Source organism: Rhamphochromis sp. 'chilingali' (genome assembly GCF_963969265.1).
Source record: "Rhamphochromis sp. 'chilingali' genome assembly, chromosome: 15".
NCBI classification, from domain to species: Eukaryota; Metazoa; Chordata; class Actinopteri; order Cichliformes; family Cichlidae; genus Rhamphochromis; species Rhamphochromis sp. 'chilingali'.
Genome location: NC_137942.1, coordinates 33,569,745 through 33,590,190, shown reverse-complemented (window position 1 = coordinate 33,590,190; position 20,446 = coordinate 33,569,745). Strand labels below are relative to the sequence as shown.

General features: G+C 43.3%; 1 protein-coding gene across 6 annotated transcripts in view; it reads left to right on the top strand.

Annotated features, from left to right (window-relative positions):
- Positions 1 to 20,446, top strand: part of caskin1 (CASK interacting protein 1) — a 111,244-nt gene that overhangs the window by 68,352 nt on the left and 22,446 nt on the right. For 4 of the 6 annotated variants that reach the window (XM_080905067.1, XM_080905070.1, XM_080905068.1 and 1 more), the window contains exons 3-12: positions 683 to 780; positions 859 to 1,004; positions 3,288 to 3,383; positions 3,470 to 3,600; positions 5,487 to 5,595; positions 9,106 to 9,214; positions 9,883 to 9,977; positions 11,158 to 11,275; positions 15,621 to 15,866; positions 19,934 to 20,038. In XM_080905067.1, the coding sequence (XP_080761193.1) occupies positions 683 to 780; positions 859 to 1,004; positions 3,288 to 3,383; positions 3,470 to 3,600; positions 5,487 to 5,595; positions 9,106 to 9,214; positions 9,883 to 9,977; positions 11,158 to 11,275; positions 15,621 to 15,866; positions 19,934 to 20,038 (1,253 nt within the window). The remainder of the gene's footprint in view (positions 1 to 682; positions 781 to 858; positions 1,005 to 3,287; positions 3,384 to 3,469; positions 3,601 to 5,486; positions 5,596 to 9,105; positions 9,215 to 9,882; positions 9,978 to 11,157; positions 11,276 to 15,620; positions 15,867 to 19,933; positions 20,039 to 20,446) is intronic. The other 2 variants (XM_080905069.1, XM_080905071.1) reach the window with 2 other exon arrangements.

The window sequence follows — 20,446 nt, the reverse complement described above, 5'->3', positions numbered from 1 at the left end:
GTGTAAAACATGCTTAAGCACAGGTTAACGAACGGCTCCGTTCAGGTCACTTTTCTTTGGATCTTTTTTTCTCATGACCTTTTTAGTCCAGTCCAATAAAAGTTGGACTGTTTCTATCCAATAAAAGTTAAATATTATTTATTATATTTGTGTGTGTGTTTGAAATTTCATGTGGCTGCATTTTAACAGGAGACACGCTCGCTACCTCGGCTTCACGATTTGTCACGGTAACTGCAGACGCTCCTCGAGCTCGACTGTGACAGTGTTTGACAGCCAGGAGCAAATCAGGCAGAGGAGCGAGGACACACATGTCACAGCAGATCTGAGTCAGATAGAAGGTGTGCATGTTAGGAAGGCTCAGAAACAGGCTGTTTTATCCCTGCTTTCATTTACGTTTGCCTGTCGTCTCCTCCTCAGACGCTCTCTTGGGCTGATACATCAAGGCTGACGTATCGATCTCATCTGCTTGCTTTTTATCCTTGTGCACAGTCACCGCGTCCTTTCCTTGATGAAATACTTCTCCTCCTGTGACTGTATCCCACCATCTTATCTCTGCTGCTGCGCTGGAGTTTGTAGCTCTGCAGCAGATACAGCTGTAGCCTAATCAGCTGCTATTAAATCTATTTGTCACGCCAAGCCTCGCCATTTATCAGTGACCTGTGTGTGTGTGTGTGTGCTACAGGTTTTCTCCGCTGCATCATGCTGCCCTTAATGGGAACCTGGAGCTCATCTCTCTGCTGCTGGAGTCACAGGCTGCTGTCGACATCAGAGACCAGAAAGGTAAAGAAACACATGATGATGTACTGCAGCTGAGCGTGCGATGGACACGTCCTGTGTTTACGCGCTGTGGGTCTGCAGGTATGCGGCCGCTGCACTACGCAGCCTGGCAGGGGAAGGCAGAGCCCATGAAGATGCTGCTGAAGTCGGGTTCGTCTGTCAACGGCCAATCAGACGAAGGACAAATTCCTCTCCACTTGTCAGCACAGCACGGCCACTACGATGTGGTGAGTATCATGTAGTTTTACCAAAGAAGCAAACGCTGCACGAGAGCAGCACAGGAGGAAGATGCTAATCTCAATATTATTTGCGTAACATATTGTGGCCATTAGTTATTCTGCACTAGTCAGCTGAGCATGGCCAGCAGGATGTGGTGAGGGAGAGTTTTTTAAAAAGCACCAAAGACATCTGTCTGCACAAACTTAACTGAGTGAAGAACAGAGGAGAGAAAAGTCACAGAGGTGAAATAAACGGCAGTTGTTTCGAGGAGCATGTCTACTGCTTTAAATGGGCTGGAGTCACACATGCTTTTATATATCGGCACAATTAGCAGTAAATGTAAACAAACTACTAAATCTGTACTTAAGCAGCCTTAGCAGAGAAACAACAGTCAAATATAGCAGATCAACTGCAGCAGGTAACATCCAGCTGGCTGCACAGCTGGAGACGCGCTGCTGCTACTTGATTAAATATCTGTGATTATAGAGGGTAACAAACTGGACTGAAGCTTTACTCTGCAGCCGCTCTCCATGTGGAAGTTCAAATACAAAAAGTTACAGAAACTGACTACAGATGAAAAATGAATCATTTATAATCCAACAAAGCAAACTGAAAGCATTCAGGAGACATTTAAAAACACAGACACTAGAGGCTTCAGCCCACAGTATCGTTCTCATTTGTTCATTTTAAGCTGCAAAGAAAGGAAAACATAATGAACTCCTTGCTGTGGTGCAGCCTCGCTCTCAGCATTTACTGAATTCTTCTTTTTTCTTAACAAACATCGTCAGCTGTAAACATTTATAGCCTACGAAGTCAAACTGACCTGTGTCTGAATGTCAGAAGGCCGTCCCTTTAACAGACCCATGCAGCCTTCAGTGTGTTGAAACCTTTGCACATCTTATTGTTCTGCACACTTTATCCAGTGTAACGAGAGAGCAGAACATTTTTATAGTATTTTTATGCAGCATAATGTAGAATGGAGTCTCTAACATGTGAGGCGTCACATTCTGGGATTGTGCTGTGCCTTCCATCGATGCTGTTTTATGTTTTTGTTCCATTATGAAATCCTGAGGGCGTTACGTAATGGATGAGTTATTTACTGTATTACAAATTAAATGGAAAAGCTGACAGTAGTGCTGTTGTGCTGCAGGGGACGTGGGCTGGCACGGTTTGTGCCCACTTGGCTCCTCACATGGACGGGTCATTTCACATCAGAGATCAAATGTGATGAAACATTTCCAAAAATGAAAGTCAAAATTAAAAGTGCCTCGAAGTGAACATCTTAAATCTGAGCATCTTACATTGGGCATCTGATCTCTGATTGGTTTAGACCACGATATGGGCCTGATGTGTGTCTGTTGTTGACCACACAGACTTTCAGAGTTGCAGACCTTTTTTTACTTGAACAGCTGGTCGCACCGGTGCGACCTGGGATTTCTTTTAGTCGCACCATTGAGAAATGTGGTCGCACTCTCGAGCCCTGTGCTGGAAACAAGTTTATGTTGTCATAGAGTTTGTCCTGCAGAGCAGGTCTCAACCCGACTGAGTGCGCCACAAACTTTATTCACAATCGCTGGTAAGACTTCGCCATCATCACAACACCAAACTGGGAAGTATGGTATTCATCCCTGCAGATCATTTACAAAATCTTGGACAATATGTGCTGAAGCAGGTTGAAGCTGTTCGGGCGGCTCCTTGCTGAGACACTGATCCTTCCTTTAATTTGCTTTGCAAACGATCTAGTTACCAAGCTGGCGAACGCACCTTTACACTCCTTACTCTTTTGTTCCTGTGGCGTGGATCGAGTAAACGTTCGATGCTACCTTCAGAGCTTTTCAAATTAAGAGTTTTGCTTTGTAGAGGATCATGGGAAATGGTGTTTGTCAGAAGCCTGTTAAAATGTAACTTCTGAAAAAACCCTCAGTATTAAAGTCAAAGGAGCTTGCAAAGAAAAGCGTCTGGACTTCTTTAAGTTGCTTGAAGACGTTTCACCTCTCATCCGAGAAGCTTCTTCAGTTCTAAGGTCAAATGGTGGAGAGTCCCAGATATAAACCTAGTGGGAGTGACCCCCTCAGTATTAAAATTGTTTATTTAAAAAAAGAAAAGCCTACAAAAATCTGTGTCATAAGAGAAACAGCTCAGTATTGAAAAGCGCTCTGATTCTACGTCTTCATCTCTGTTTTGTGAGAGGCTGTCTTCTCACATTGTGATCCTTGTGATACTCGTGCCCTTTTCTTTGCCCTTTGAGCGTATGGATTTTTGTCTCATGTGTCTGTGTGCCCCGTCTCCAGTCTGAGATGCTGCTGCAGCACCAGTCCAACCCGTGCATCGTGGATAACGCAGGGAAAACCCCTCTGGACCTGGCCTGTGAGTTTGGCAGAGTTGGGGTAAGAACCTACGGTTTCAATCAGTATTCGTCAACAAGAGTGAAACAATGTGTTGCTTATCTTCTCTTTGTTTATGTGTGTGTAAGGTGGTCCAGTTGTTGCTGTCTAGTAACATGTGCGCTGCTTTGCTGGAGCCCAAAAAAGGAGACACGACCGACCCTAATGGGACGTCTCCGCTGCATCTAGCTGCTAAGAATGGACACATAGACATCATCAGGTACACACACACACACACACACACACACACACACACACATCTAATGATAAACTGGCTTTAAATGTCCTCCTCAGACTGCTGATCAAACAGATGTGTAACACAGCAGGGGAACCGTATAATCCAACACAGGCAAAGAATAATGGAGCAAATGGCAGAGAGTCACTGCTGATGCATCAGTCCTAAATACACTGTAGAGATCTGGAGACAGCTGATGGCACTCCAAATCCACACTGCACTTTATCACGCTAAATATTCAGTCATTATAAGCTCATCTCAGCATGGATCTGTGTTTTATTCATTTATTTTTTTGCAAGCGTGCATCGCGGCAAAAAGACTCCCGTTGCCTTGGTGATGGCAGCGTTTAGCACAGAGCCTGAAAAGATCGCCGCTGAATGATGCGCCACGGCGGGTAAACGCACATACGGCAGAGTCCATTAGTTTCTCCGTTCGCTCTCAAATACTTTTGAAGTAACTCAGAGCTGCTGTGTATGTGTCGGTGCAGACACCGGCTTGCCTGGCGGGGACACACAAAGGCAGGTGGTGAAAGATGAGAAATGAGAGACAGACCTGCAACTGAGGGAAGATAGGAGAGAGCAGGAGGACAGGAGAGAGAGAGGAAGTAAAAGACGAGATGGAGAGAAAAGGAGCTCAAAACAGAGCCAGAGAATAAAGATTGTCATAGTTGATGGAGCACGGTGCGGCTGAAGTGACACTGATAAATGATGCTCATTAGTCATGGCCAGCCATGTGGAAGACAACACGCACACTTACTCACAGTAAGAGGAAAATTAAACGTGCTTTTGGCAGCTTTTTCATTTTCTTTCTGTCGTTTATTTATTTATTTTTTAATGAACTTTTCTCTGATCCTGTCATTTTATGGGTCAAACTGCTGATTTTCTGTACTCATTGTCAACAAATCCAATTAAAAAGACCAACATTATCAGTGACTGATGCTACAAACAAGTACAGCCTGTGTGGCCTGATGGACACACAGATTTTTCAATTACCTGCGGCTAAGCTAGAAGCTAACATCAGTGTCCTGATATCATCACACTTACCATGCTGATGTTTAGTAGCTATGTGTGCTATGTGGCCAAACAGATCTGAGTGATCCTCAGTCTTTGCTACTTAAGTTCAGTTTCCCTGTGAGGAAGCACTTGGCGATGGTGGGGATGAAAAACTCCCACCACAGGAAGAATCCCACAGTAGAACCAGGCTCAGGGAGGGGCAGCCGTCTGCTGCTGCAGTCACCATTATAATTAATAAAGACATCAGAGGGTGGACGCTTGTCTCCACCACTGTAAAAAAGATGCCATCTATAAAACAAAATTAGTCTTTAGAGTTACTGTTGCAAATCAGGAAGCTCGATGAATGACATCATGAAATAGGAAGCCAGACCTGAGCTGAGCAAGGTCAGCTCAGGTCTGGCTCCCATAGACCGAGATAGCACACCGTGCAGCGCACAGCGGATTCCTCAAGACTATCAGAGCTCTCTGATATTCAACATCTTCATATTTTATATGTTGTATGTAAAAAGTAACCAGTGTATCAAACAGAACGACCTGAATATGTCCTTCTTAAAGTGTGATTCAGCAAAATAACTAAATAGAATTATATTTGGCTCCTTATGTAAACATTTTGATCAAAAGTATATTTTTCTATTTTGTAATGTTCCTTTGTGCACATGCTCCCACCTTGGAGTCCCCTTGTTCCCGCATGCTTACATGTGCGCATCAGTGTTTTAACACCTCTCCTGATTTTCTCACCTCTCTCTTTTGAAATGATCTTTCTCACGTCACCTGTCCTCGTTGTCTTTTATTATACTTTTGAACTTGCCTGTTTTATCCTCTCTCGCTCTCTGTTCCGCCTGGTGCCTCTCCCGGCAGGCTGCTGATCCAGGCTGGCATCGACATAAACAGGCAGACCAAAGCAGGCACTGCCCTGCATGAAGCTGCCCTCTGTGGAAAGACTGAAGCAGTGAGACTCCTGCTGGAGGTGAGTGGAACTACAGCTGCAAAGAGTTGGGTTTGTGTCTCAGTGCACATGCAGGGGTGCAGTAGGTAGCAGCAGGATTGCGCTACTGCACATAACTAATCTGGAATCCAGCTCACCTAAAGATTTGCAATCATGTCACCTTTGACCTCTGACCTTTCCTCCATGGTCAATAGATTAAGCTGAAGGTCAGTGTGATAATAATGCTACATAAAGCTATTCAAACTGATGTTTCTGATTTGTTTTGGAAAACACATGATATTTATTAGTAAACATTTAACATCATTTTACTAAATACTGACATGAATGCTGAGTGTGTCCTATATCCACCTAAATAAAAATCAGAATCAGAATCAGAATCAGAAAGGGTTTTATTGCCAAATGTTGAGCAGGTTTACAACATTAGGAAATTGCTGCAGTGCTTCAGTGCAAACATACTGTCATAAAAATATAAAAATAAGAATAAGAATTAAAAGTGCTAAGTGGATAGATATATACATGATATATACATGAGTGCAGGTGGTGATCAGTGCAAACATGGAATGATGCAGTGACACAGCGTAGGGTCATGTGTTAGTGGCGGGGACAGTCATGTGGTTATTGTTCATGTGTCCAACAGCAGAGGGGAAGAAACTGTTCTTGTGGCGAGAGGTTCTGGTGCGAATGGACCGGAGCCTCCTGCCTGAGGGGAGCAGGTCAAACAGAATGTGTCCAGGGTGAGAAGGGTCAGCTGAGATCCGAGCTGCACGCCCCAGTGTCCTGGAGGTGTACAGGTCCTGCAGAGATGGGAGTCTGCAGCCAATCACCTTCTCAGCAGAGCGCACAACACGCTGCAGTCTCTGTTTGTCCCTGATAGTGGCTCCAGCGTACCACACGGTGATGGAGGAGGTGAGGATGGACTCGATGATTGCAGTGTAGAATTGCATCATCGTCCGTGTTGGCAGGTTGAATTTCTTCAGCTGCCTCAGGAAGTACATCCTCTGCTGGGCTTTCTTAATGACGGAGGTGATGGTGGGCTCCCACTTCAGGTCCTGGGTGATGGTGGTACCCAGGAAGCGGAACGAGTCCACAGAGGTGATGGGGGTGTCAGTCAGGATGATGGGGGGGAGTGGAGCTGTGTGCTTCCTGAAGTCCACAATAATCTCCACTGTCTTCTGGGCATTCAGCACCAGGTTGTTGTGGCTGCACCAGGACACCAGACGTTCAACCTCCCTCCTGTAGGCAGACTCATCCCCGTCCGAGATGAGTCCAATAACGGTGGTGTCATCTGCAAACTTGATTAGCTTGACAGACTGGTGGGTGGAGGTGCAGCAGTTGGTGTACAGGGAGAAGAGCAGAGGAGAAAGAACACAGCCCTGAGGGGAGCCGGTGCTGATGGTCCGGGAGTCCGAGACATTCTTTCCCAGCTTCACATGCTGCTTCCTGTCCGTCAGGAAGTCAGTGATCCACCGGCAGATGGGATCAGGCACATTCATCTGGGAAAGCTTGCCTCGGAGATGGTCTGGAAGGATGGTGTTGAAGGCAGAGCTGAAGTCCACAAACAGGATCCTGGCGTAGGTTCCTGGGGAGTCCAGATGCTGCAGGATGAAGTGTAGGGCCATGTTGATGGCGTCGTCTACAGACCTGTTGGCTCTGTATGCAAACTGCAGGGGGTCCAGGAGGGGGGCCGTGAGGGTCTTGAGATAGGAGAGAACCAGGCGCTCAAAAGACTTCATGACCACAGATGTCAGAGCCACGGGTCTGTAGTCATTTAGTCCAGTGATCCTAGGTTTCTTGGGGACAGGGATTATGGTAGAGGACTTGAAGCAGGCAGGCACATGACATGCCTGCAGTGAGGAGTTGAAAATGCCAGAAAACACTGGGGCCAGCTCGTTTGCACAGTGTCTGAGGGTGGCAGGAGACACGCCGTCTGGGCCGGGAGCTTTTCGAGCATTCAGACTCTTAAACTGCTTCCTCACACCTGCTTCATGAATATGAAGAGTTGTGGTGGGAGGAGGTGGTGTGAAATCCTCTTTTGTGTGGGGTGAGGAGGGGGGTGTTGCAGGTAAACAGTTTGAAGGTGGTGATGGCTCTATGGAGGGGGGAGAGGTGGGGGAATGAGTGTCCAAAGTGTCTCTATTGTTGGGGCCGTTGGAGGTGTGAAGGCTGCCTGATGGCTCATCAAAACGGCAGTAGAAGTCGTTAAGGGTGTTGGCTAAGAGCAAGTCATCAGTGGAGTGGGGGGTTTTAGGCTTGTAGTTGGTGATATTCCTAAAACCTTTCCACACAGAGGCCGAGTCATTCTCTGAGATCTGCTGCTGTATCTTCTCAGAGTGCTGATGTTTAGCAACGTCCACTTCTTTAGTGAACCTGTACTTGGCCTCTCTGTAGCAGTCCCTGTCTCCGCTTCTGAACGCCTTTCTCTTTTCCAGCCACAGCTTTTTGAGTTTAGGAGTAAACCAGGGTTTGTCATTGTTATAACTCACCCTGGTGCGTGATGGCACAATGCTGTCCTCACAGAAGTGGATATAGGAGGTGACAGTGTCCGTAAACTCGTCCAAGCTGTTAGAAGCAGCCTTCATTGTGTCCCAGTCTGTAGACTCCAAACACGTGCGAAGCTCCTCCACAGCCTCGTTGCTCCACAGTTTTTTGGTCCTCACGACAGGTTTGGAGAGCTTCAGCCTCTGTCTGTACGCAGGGATTAGGTGGATCATGACGTGGTCAGAAAGTCCGAGTGAAGCGTGGGGCACCGCGCGATAGGCCCCGCTGATCGTGCTGTAACAGTGGTCTAATGTCCTCTCCTCTCTGGTCGGGCATTTAATATACTGCTTGTATTTGGGAAGCTCATGGCTCAGATTGGCTTTGTTAAAGTCCCCAAGAGCAATGATGAGAGAGTCCGGGAATGTCCGCTCCATGTGCAGTATCTGCTCCGCGAGTGCGCACTGAGCTGCCTGCGCATCCGCATCTGGCGGGATGTAAACAGCCGCCAGGATGAATGAAGCAAACTCCCGCGGAGAAATAATTATGCTCAAAATTATGCCAGCAGGGCAAATAACGAAACGACCGCCTGTATGGTTGATTTGAACACGCCACGAGGTTTCATGCTTAAGTGACTGTGTGTGTTTCGGCACAATAAACTAACCGTGTCATTTAGCTCCCGAGCTGCGAAAAGGTTACCAGCCTTCACCCTGAAGCGTCTTTGGACTGAATTCATCTTTGTTCCCTCGGCCTACATTTGTGTCAACAGATTTAAACGTGATATTGCTCTCTGGCTCTCAGCTGCCTCGGCAGAAAAGTAAGATGCGGGTGTAATTAGCAGAAGAGGCCCAGGGAGTTAGGGTTATGTTATCCTGACGTCAATTATGGTAAATCATCGCATCCCTACGGCGTTTAATCAGCATCTAGATGTTCTCATTTCTGAGTCTAAGTAGCTGGATAGAGTGTGTTTCGTGGGATCTTTTTGCTGTATGCAGACGGCTGTTACAGGGCTGTTAATGTAATAACCAGAATTGTAAATTGTCCCCTCTTCTGCAGAGTGGTATCAATGCCACTGTGAGAAACACGTACAGCCAGACTGCGCTGGACATCGTCTACCAGTTCACTGCAACACAAGCCAGCAAAGAGATCAAACAACTGCTGAGGGGTAGGATGGATGTTTGTATCTGTAACAAAAGAGAGGAATAGATGGTCGAATGAAAAGCACAATGGACAGACATAGTTTAATCAACAAAATGATTGTGCTAAGCCAGGGGTGGGCAACTCCAGGCCCCGAGGGCCGGTGTCCTGCAGGTTTTGGATCTCACCCTGGGTCAACACCTGAATCACATGATTAGTTCGTTACCAGGCCTCTGGAGAACTTCAGGACATGTTGAGGAGCTAATTTAGCCATTTAAATCAGCTGTGTTGGTTCAAGGACACATCTAAAACCTGCAGGGACACCGGCCCTCGAGGCCTGGAGTTGCCCACCCCTGTGCTAAGCTAACCAGCTGCTAGCAGTACAGACTGCATCCATCTCAAACAAGCAGCCAGTTTACCCGTTATTATAATTATAGAATTACAAATGTATACTTTTAAAAACTGTATTCATATATTCAATTATCATATATGTATTTACAGTTTACTTTTCTATCAAGTTTCTTTTGGTCGTGCTTTTTAAAGGTAAAACTATACTGTGATAAATTAATAATGATGTCATGTTGAGAATGTAAAGTTCTTTATTGACACATTTTTACATCAATAGGATTGTTCTGCACAGTTCATCATTATTGTGTAGCAACTTCACAATGATAATTTACTTTCTTTGCCGCTCAGATGCGTCTGCAGCCCTTCAGGTTCGAGCTCTGAAGGATTACTGCAACAACTATGACCTGACCAGCCTCAACATCAAAGCAGGAGATGTCATCACGGTAAAGCAGCTGTTCCTGTCAGAAGCAAGAGGATTTAGTGTGATGGTGTATTGTGTTCATTGGAGGCTCATGAATTTTTAAAAAAGCTGTAAATTTGTGAGGCAAAACTTTGTCTTCCATAATAATATGATTGAAACGAGCTGCTGATCATTCATAACTGTTTTGTATAAGCTATTAATTCTGGAAGTTCAAATAGGTGGATACATTTCCACTGAAGCTTGAAAAGTGCACGAATATTGTTCTTTAAAAAATATAAATTCTTCACCGGCCTCTTAGAGTAGCTTCAGGGGCAGTTACAATATTGTTAATTTTAGCTAACCCTTGAAAGCCAAGCGTATGGTATTGGTTACATGTGTTTTTGTGAGTTTTTGAGACGTCTACATCATCAGCATGACTTTTTTTACCCTCAAAAAATGATATAAATTGCATGACAAATTTTTCAAGACTAAATTGCAAAAATATGGCTCATGTATCAAATGTGATAGAAATGACAACTCATATATGCAGATTAAAATTTGATAATAAATGATATAAAGGGTCAACAAACACACAAAAAATGTCATATTTCTGGCAGTGATTTCATCATTCAGGTTTTAAACGAAGAAAAAAAACCTTGAAAATATTAAAAGAAGTGTGTCATATGTGAATATTTGTTTTTTCACTGCCAGAAAAAAACAAAAAGTGCCATTTTGTATGAAATGATTTACCAAACATTTGAAAAAAATGGTGACACTGCGTAATCCCTGCAGACTCAGAGTCCTACCTCCAATCCACTGATTAGCCTAACAGATAGGACACTTTTCCATCGTTGCAGTTTACTGGAATCAGAAATGCAAGGACGATGGTTTCAGCATCCTTTATTTGCCGTGAGCGTGTTTTACAGAAGCATGTTTTCACTCCCTTCATCGCAGTGATGGATATTTATGAGCATGTTTGAAGCCTTTGGGGACTTATTACAGTAGTGAGGAAGCCAAGTAGTGCCAACGCTTTTTTCCTCAGGGTCTGAATGAACAAGTTGACTTTGGGGATTCAGCACCAAATGTGCAGCTTTGTGTTTTTTAAAAGAATAAAATTATAAAGTAATCACGTTGGAAAGCTTTAAATTAAATTCTGTGGTATTAATCATTTATTAATTTATGTATTGTCCACATTTAATGTAGTGGATGTGCTCGCCTCGCAGGTTTTGGAGCAGCACCCCGACGGACGCTGGAAAGGCTGTATCCATGACAACCGGACAGGAAATGACCGCGTGGGCTACTTTCCATCCACCATGGTGGAGGTCATCAGCAAACGCACAGGTGAGTTTGCGTGTATATGTGCGCGCATGTAAGGTCGTGTTGGAGCTGCTTTTGAAATTTTGATGAAGCTGGCTGCTAAAAAGCTTCTGCACATGAGTCAGGCACGTGTGCACACTCGGAGCGAACGCAGGAGATACTCGGAGGCAAACATCTGTAAAACCCGTACATTAAAGGTAAATTCGATAAAAACCCTCAGCCAGCTTTTTTTGAATAGAGCGAGTTAAAATAGAAGTCACATCAGAGACTTTCATCGCTTTCATCTCATACAGTGGGAGAGGAGCTGTCTGTGAGTCAGCCAGCATCAAAGTGGTACCATACAGCCACCTGTCATCTCCGCATTGCTCAAGTTAAGGTCCAAGCCTGGTGGAATTTTTGATAGTACAGCATCAACCTGGGGAAAAAATCATAACAAAAAACCCCCAAACCCAAAACATTCAGGTGGTCGACACAAGGTTATATATCCCACAATTATCAACATCTTTCTTATGCCACCACAGACAGTGTAAAAGACGGATGAAGTCACCATGATGTCACACACTGGCAGTGAAACCGGTTGCTCATTGGTTAACGAATTGTCGATCACATGATGTTTGCCAATGAGCTTAACGCAGATAATCCTCTATTTTTAAACACAGTATGACTAACATTTAGAAAATAGACTTTTTTTATTCAGTGTGGCCTGAAATGAGTGAAAAGCGTTTGCACCGAATCTTTCCAGCCCAAAAGCTACGTCCATGTTTTACATGTCTGTGGTTGCAGCTTACCCTCACCTCTTAATGTTGACAGGAAAATATAAATAAAACCAAAGCTAAACATTTATGTACTTTTAGTTGCGTACATGAAAGGACTAATTTGACATAAAAATGTCTGCCTTTACATGGGAAACGATAATATTAAGGTGCTGCTCCTAGCATGCAGATAGCTTAGCTTAGCTTAGCACAAGTGGCTTAATGGAGCTCAGAAATGTGTGCTTATGTATTTTATATAAGTAGTTACCCTGTTGTTTCTCACCAAATGCTATAAAAGTAGCATTAGGTGAGAAAACTGACAACATGTCGTATTTGTATGCCGATTAGCTTAACTTTAGCAAGACTGAAAACAGCTAGCCTGGCTTTGATCAGAGGTAAGAAAATCTCCCTAATAGCACCTTTAAAGCTTAACATTTAGCACGCTAGATCTGATTTTATAAAAAAGTATAAACATGTTTTAGTTTAAACCTTTTTTCAGGGTTTAAGATGAAACTACTGGCTGTTGTCTTCTAACCCTCTGCATGAATAGACATTCCCCCAAAGTATCAAACATTTATTTGTTTAGCATGTAAACTTTCATTGCTTGGTGCGCCCCTCCATCTTAATCAGCTTTTATTCACCTGGATGAAACGTACACAACATATTCAGACCCATCCTGTCATCTCGGTGTGACTGAGCAGCCACAGAGAGGCTCAGATGTTTTTAATTGTTTGTCGTGTTGGTCCCTATAGGTCTGGTAGTTCTGTTTACCAGTATATGTCTTCTTGTCTTAGTCTGTATGAGTGTCTCTAATTGTTGCTCACCACTGACAGCCGTTACCTGTTGTCTGTTCATGCTCATCACGTCCTCCTCTGATTACCTTTGCACACTGCATTACCACCTCGGCACTATTGTGGCATCACCCATCCTTTCATACACTAAATCATGCAACAGCTGTACGCCGCCTTATACTGTATACGGCAGCTGTATGCAGTGCAGAAACAGCTGGAATGCTCCCACTTGGCTTGCAGAGCCAGACTGACTAATCACTGCTACCGCTCATCCGCGCATACACAGATACACACTGTGCAGCATCAGCAGCAGCTGTTCTAACAGGAAGTTTCATTTACTCAGCTGTTTTTCATCAATTTTTAATTATTCTTTTCTCTCAGTCAGTTCCCTCTCCATGTTATATTGCTCTCATCTGCTCTTTTATTCCCGCTAACAGGGAAGCAGCAGCAAAACCTTTCAGAGACAACCGTTCATAATTTGTCCTAAATGTTGTAATAACGCTCGTGCATTTAAGCGTTTAGTTTCAGTGTAGAGTGACCAATCACAAAAACAGAACAAACTTTAGCAGCTAGCTTGTGAAAGAATGTCTAGGCAATTATCTAGTTATAAATATTATAGATATATTAGCTATAAATGTTTTGCAGGTTTGTTAAGTCAGCGTTGTTGTGCTAGTGTTGTGCTGCTGCTACTACTAGCAATACATTATATAGAATTATAGACTTCAGTAAAATGTGGAAGGCATCAAAACTACCAATGAACACATTTGGAATTAAACACAAAAGTGTAAAATAACTCAAAACGTGCTTTAAATTTTAGATTCTTCAAAGTAGCCACTCTTTGCTTTGATTACTGCTTTGCACACTCTTGGCCTTCTCTCAATGAGCTTCACGAAGTCGTGACCTGAAATGGTTTTGCAACATTCTTGAAGGAGTTCCCAGAGATGCTGAGCACTCGATGGCTCTTTTGCCTTCACTCTGAGGTCCATCTCATTCCAAACCATCTCCACTGGTTTTAGGTCAGGTGACTGTGGAGGCCAGGGCATCTGGCTAGCACTCCATTACTCTCCTTTTTGGTCAAACAGCACTGGAGGTGTGTTTGGGGTCATTGTACTGTTGAAAAATAAACGATGGTCCAACTAAACGCAACCCGGATGGAATGGTACACCACACCTCCATCCTCCGTTCAGCTTTTCTGCTGAACGGCAGGTGGAACCAAAGATCTCTAATTTGGACTCATCAGACCAAAGCACAGATGGTCTAATGTCCACTCCTTGTGTTTCTCTGTCCAAAACAAATCTCTTCTTCTTGTTGCTTTTCCTTAGCCGTGGTTTCTTAGCAGCTATTTGACCATAAAGGCCTGATTCATGCTCCTCTAAACATGTAGAGATGTGTCTGCTACTGGAGCTCTGTGTGGCATTCATCTGGGCTCTAATCTGAGGCGCTGTTAACTTGCGATTTCTGCGGCTGGTGGCTTGGATGAGTTTATCCACAGCAGCAGAGGCGATTCTTGGTCTTCCTTTCGTGTCCTCATGTGAACCAGTTTCATTGTAGCACTTGATGGTTTTTGCTGCTGCACTTGGGGACACGTTCAAAGTTTGAGCAATGTTATGGACTGACTGACCTTCAGTTCTTAAAGTAATGATGGACTGTCGTTTCTCTTTACTTAGCTGATTGGTTCTTGCCATAATATGAATTCTAACAGTTGTCAAATAGGGCTGTCAGCTGCGTACCAACCTGACCTCTGTGCAACACAACTGATGGTCCCAGCCTCATTAAGAAGGCAAGAAACTCCACAAATAAACTCTGACAAGGCACAGCTGTGAAGTGAAAACCATTTCAGGTGACTACACCATGAAGGTCAGTGACAGAAGGCCAAGGGTTTGCAGCGCTGTCAACAAAGCAAAGGGTGGCTACTTATCCAGCCGGTACTAAAGCTAGGAGTCATCAATGCTACATTTTATTGTTTGGTTACAACTGGCTAATGACTTGCAACAAAGTAGCAAATTTAAAGTGAAAATAATACACAAAATACTAATACAACAAAAGTGAAATACATTTTAAGTATGCACCTGTAAGGAATAAAATATATTGAATGGCCAATTATGTTGTTAGCTCGCACACTAGAGAGAGGACAGTCCTAACATCGCATCAGGTTAGCATCAGGTTAGCATGTGTTCAGCTAGCTTCATTACTAAAGTGCTATCTCTGGTTCAGAACGTCTTCTTTCCATATTCTAAAAGTTGTTATTATGTTAACATGAAAAATAAAATGCTATTCCAACAAAAGTATGCAGCTGCTGTCGTAAGATGCTACACAGCCTCTCCACAATGGTTGATACAAACAAGATATTTATATTCATTTGCTCCTCTGTGCTGAGGCAGGTCTCTACCACCAACATTTACTAAAACTGGCACATGTGAGTGAAAGACCTACATGTTACGTAGAAGTAACACTTGTAGCTAATAACATGCAACAGAACATATTTGCTGTTTTGCACAGTACCACTGCTTGATTCAAGTGCAAGTTTATTATCAGCCCCTCAGCCCATTTCCACTTTCACGGCAGCGCTCCGTTCATTTCATTCCACTGATGCTCACAGCTGTTTGTCATTCACTGCATCTACTACATCAGCTTTGTCCTTCATTCCCCTCTTCCTCTTGGTTTGAGTTCTAACTTCAGTCCTTGTTTTTAATTTTCCTTTTTTTTCTTCCCTTTTTTCTTACATGTAATTCTCTGTCTTGTCGTTTGTTTGTCACGTGGTGGTGGCTCACTGTTGGCTGGTTGTGTGTGTGTTTTCCGTGTGTCGTCACGGTGGGTGTTATCTAGGTTTGGCCAGCACAGTCATTTGCACTCAACAGTTTCAAAAGATACCGCTGGTTGCCCCGGCGACGGTTGCCCCTGCCAACGCAGTAGTCAACGGCAACGACACCACGTTCCATCAGATCCATATCCTGCCTCCACCGCCTCCTCCTCCACCACATTCCCATCAGCCACTGCTTCCACTTTTCACTTCCTTTGGCTATAACAGGTCACCCGTGACAAGCCCACAGGGAGACACACCTGCTGCCCCAGGTACACGGCCCCTTTCTCATTATTATTATTGTTATTATTATTATCATTATTATTATGTTTATTATTATGTTTATTATTATGAAAGCTTTAAGGAATGCTTTCCTTATGTTTTATGAACTAATTGCAAGTTTAAAAAAATCTGATCGGCTATGTAAGATTCAAATTGGCATTTTTCCTGTTACGAAGGCATCCATTAAAGTTTTCTGTTATTAAATCATTATCCATGTAGTTTTATGTGTTGCTCATACTGTCTAACTTTTGTTTTTCAATTGTTGCTGTTGTCATTTCCATTACTGAGATCCAGAATCCGCTTTGGGGAAGAAGAGTTTAGACCACCTGATATTTCTGGTGTTATTATTTCAGTTGGCTCTGTGGACAGAGATCAAACCGTGCAGGGAAATAGTTGCAGACCATTGCACAAAAATATGCAATACATACAGTTACAGGAATGACATTATATGTAAAAAAAAAAAAAAAAAAGATTATTAAATAAGAACCATAAAAGTTTAGATAGAGTTTGTCTTTTTTAATCTCCAGCATACATAACAGTCGTTTCAAGTGGGTTAGGTGATAAAACTCAGATGTATATTGTTTTTTCTGTGTTATTTTCCATTATTATCCATGAAATCTATTCCCTCATTACATTCAAATTGCTTTAATATACATTAACCTCTTAACCCTCTGTGGTCAGTTCTAACCCTAGTCCCAACACTAATCCTAACCAGTATGAGAAGTTAACTTTTATTTTTATTATCAGTCAGCAAAAAAAGAAAATAGTCAAACTGACACATGAGAAAACCTATGCACATTTATTTTCCCTATAAGAGACCATTTCACCTTTCTCCTAAATACAGGACAGGGTTAGGGTTAACCTCTGGCAGCTCATCTGGGGTAGTGGGTGGGATTCAGGTTAGGAAATCGAACAGTGTTTAGGAGAATAATCATAATGCATAATATAACATAATAATAAGAAAGTGAATATGCAAGACTTCATTTGAAAGGTACCAGCTTCTAGTTTCTGAAAGGTTGCCAATATAACGTTTGGCTAAACAAAAAATAGCCTAACCAAGACAACTTGCTGGTAACCAGAGCGCCTCCTGGGTCTGCCTCCTCCCGGTGGGACAGGCCTGGAACACCTCACCCAGGAGGCGCCCAGGAGGCATCCTTGTCAGATGCCTGAACCACCTCAGCTGGCTCCTTTCGATGTGGAGCAGCAGCGGCTCTACTCTGAGCCCCTCCCGGATGGCTGAACTTCTCACCCTATCTCTAAGGGAGAGGCCAGCCACCCTTCGGAGGAAGCTCATTTCCATCGCTTGCATTCGTGATCTCGTTCTTTCGGTCACTACCCACAGCTCGTGGCCATAGGTGAGGGTAGGGACGTAGATCAGCCGGTAAATTGCTTTGCTTTTACACTCAGCTCTCTCTTCACCACCACAGACAGCTACAGCATCCACATCCATCTGTCGATCTCCCGCTCCTTTCTCCCGTCACATGTGAACAAAACCCAGAGATACTTAAACTCTTCCACTTGGGGCAAGAACTCTGAGGTTGACCCTATATTTAAGCAAAACAGTCATTGATGGGACTGATGTAAATATGTGTCAGTTAGAAGGACTGTTATCTTCATCCCTTGAAATGCCAGTACTCTCAGTGCGTAGGGTTAGAGTTAGGCTTAAATTACTGATTCATTTTGCAGAAAACTATTTTACGTTATTTGGTTGTATTCAGACCTTTTCAGTAAAAACAGCCCAACAGATGAGCAGAAGACAGACAAGCAGTCGATGCTGTTAAAGTGGTGCAACTGAACAGCAGCGCCACATTTTTAAAAAATGCTTTCAGCGTCTTTGCTAATAAGAGAAGTTAGGTGTCAAATAGGCTGGGTAGGCTCCTCATTTTGTGACAAACCTCTGTTCTCCTGAGTTGGTTTGTGCTTTAGTTGTCTTGATTTGTAGTTTTTGGTTTTTACAGTTCTTTCCCCCCGTTTCCGTTTCCTTTTGTTCTTCCCTCCTTCCCTGAATTTCACCATCGTCCCAGCCACCAGGGCAGCCCTGCTCCTTATCCCGACACGCTCCACTCGAAGCCCTCTCCTGAACAAGCCAGAGTGTTTTCTGTTCTGTCCTCGTCCTGCGTGCCGTTTCACGTCTGTTCATTTTAGCATCACTTTTACCCACCTTGTTCACTTACCGTCACTGGATGTGAGTGTGTGTTTGTGTGTGAGTGAGTTGGTGAATTATTTCAATAAACTCTTAGGTCTGTACATGTGTTGAAGGGTTTGGAGAGTTAGAAATTGTTATGATTGAAAGAAACATACAGTAAAGGTGTTTTTCTTTTCATATTGGGAGGAGTTTTAGTTTGACAGCTTTGTGTTTGTAATACTTTTGGCGTTTCTCTTTACCAAACGGGGACATTTTCTAGCTATTCAGTGAGAAACTGCTTCCTGAATAATACAAATTTTATCTTCTTTGATTGTTGAACATGAGATATTAGGGGGGAGAAAAAAAGACTATGTAAAAGTTGGCAACTTACAAGGTATAAAATGTCAAGTGTTGCATAAAAGACCCAAATACATTGCTAGAAAATGTCCCCGTCAGTGCTGTGCAGGTAAGTTTTTCACTGATTGTAAACGGCTCTGTGAATGGGAGACCATTCTGTTACCTCGAGGAAAACGAGTCCTTCCTTTCTTCATCACAACTATGTCAGCTCAGCATGTTTTCTCTGAGCCTCGATGGTTCAAAGACGGCACATTTCACAAGCAGCTGGAATATCGGGCTCTATGAAAGGATGTGGAAACAGACTGGTCAATAACGTTCCCAAGGTCACTCTGAGGGATGCAAAATGTCCACAAGGAGCATCGCAGCTCAGTTTCTCTGCAGCACTGTTGGTCACACATGTAAACCATTATCCAGCCCTTATTAAGATGGTTATAATGGTTTATTTATAATACTCTCCAAATGCACTACAGCAGCCCCATTCTGAAAAGCCCAACATATATAATCACATATTTTTGGATGCATTATATATGTATGTGTATGTACATTATGGCATATATGTGTATATACACAGATTTTCATGTTATGGATTTATTTATGTACTATTGGTATATAAATGTTTTCATATATCTATATATATATATGCTGTGTTTTTTTTCTGTGTGTGAGAGAGAGAATGTGTGTAAGTTTGAAACCTTTCCTTTATTGCTCCTCTCTCCTACTGGACTTACTTCCTGTCTTTTTCAAGAATTACTTTAGAGTTAACTTAATTAACTCCACTTTATCCTTGCTGTTCTGAGAATAGGACGAATATGAATATGAACATACTCCAGACGACAGTGTAAATTTATCCATTGCAACTTTTTTTATGGATCAAGGCAGGTTGTGATTCAAGATGCTGTCGTCTGAAGCGATTTAGGACTAACATGAGAAAATGTGAGGCCACTGAGAGGCGTTAACCTCAGTAATCTGCAAACGTCAGCCGTTACCACGGCCTGCACTTGGTTTAAAGTATATTTAAGGAGCAGATATAATCTCATGTATTTTATACAAACTTATACATATAATATATATAAATATATATCATATGAACTTGTTACATAGTACAGTACACATACGTAGCATTGATAGCTGCAGTATTAAGTGCAGACCTGTGTGCTAACCTCATATTAAATCCACTCTGAGGTCAAATTTGAATGCTAAATATCACAAACATATAAAAAGAAAGAGCAGACGTAAGCCCTGCAGTATTATTGTGAACATGTGGACAGTTACTGTTAGTCCCACTTGTTCTGTGGACCTTGTAATTGAATACAAAGCTACCATACGTTGACTCATGACACATGGTGTTAGCAGCTACCTATGAAATGGGAACATTTAGCAGCAAAATAGACAATTATTAGTGTTTTTATAAAATAAAAGTGTAATGCATGGCTGCATAAATAAGCACAGTGCTGATTGCTATAGTTCTGTTCCACAGAAAAATGAAGTATTACTGCGTTAAGTGGCAGAACAACACCAGTTTCCTCGGTCACTTTAGAGTCAGTTAGCGGCTAACAGTGGTATTCTGTGTTGAAGGTTGTCGCGGCTCAGAGGCAAGTCCTCAAAGTTCTCCTACCCCGTCCAGCGGGCCCCATGGAGGCTCCAATGAAGAGATCTGGGTACTGCGCAAGCCTGTGGCAGGTAACTAAGCCGCGCTGCGCTGAGCCCTCAATCCCTGAAACCTGAAGGTCTGACCAGGGGTCAAACAGTATCTGACGCCATTCAGAAAAACTTTTCATACCCAGCGCTGCCATTTCTAAGTGCCTACAGTAGTACAAATGTCTGGAAGACAGAAACCACTCATCTGTTTGTTTGAACCACAAGATGATGTGGTTTGAAGGCTTTCAGGTACTCTTTGACCTGCTCCTGACAGTCTCCCATCTCCTGCTTATCCTTCCATCCGAAGCTTAGCTGAAGTCAGCGGCCTTATGTGTAGGACTGCAGCCATCTGCATCGGTCTACAGTCTTTGTGCGTGCGTGTCTTTCCAACTGCTTGTGTGGGGACATCAAGAAAGCTTAAAAATCTGAGAGAAAACCCAAGAGAAAAGA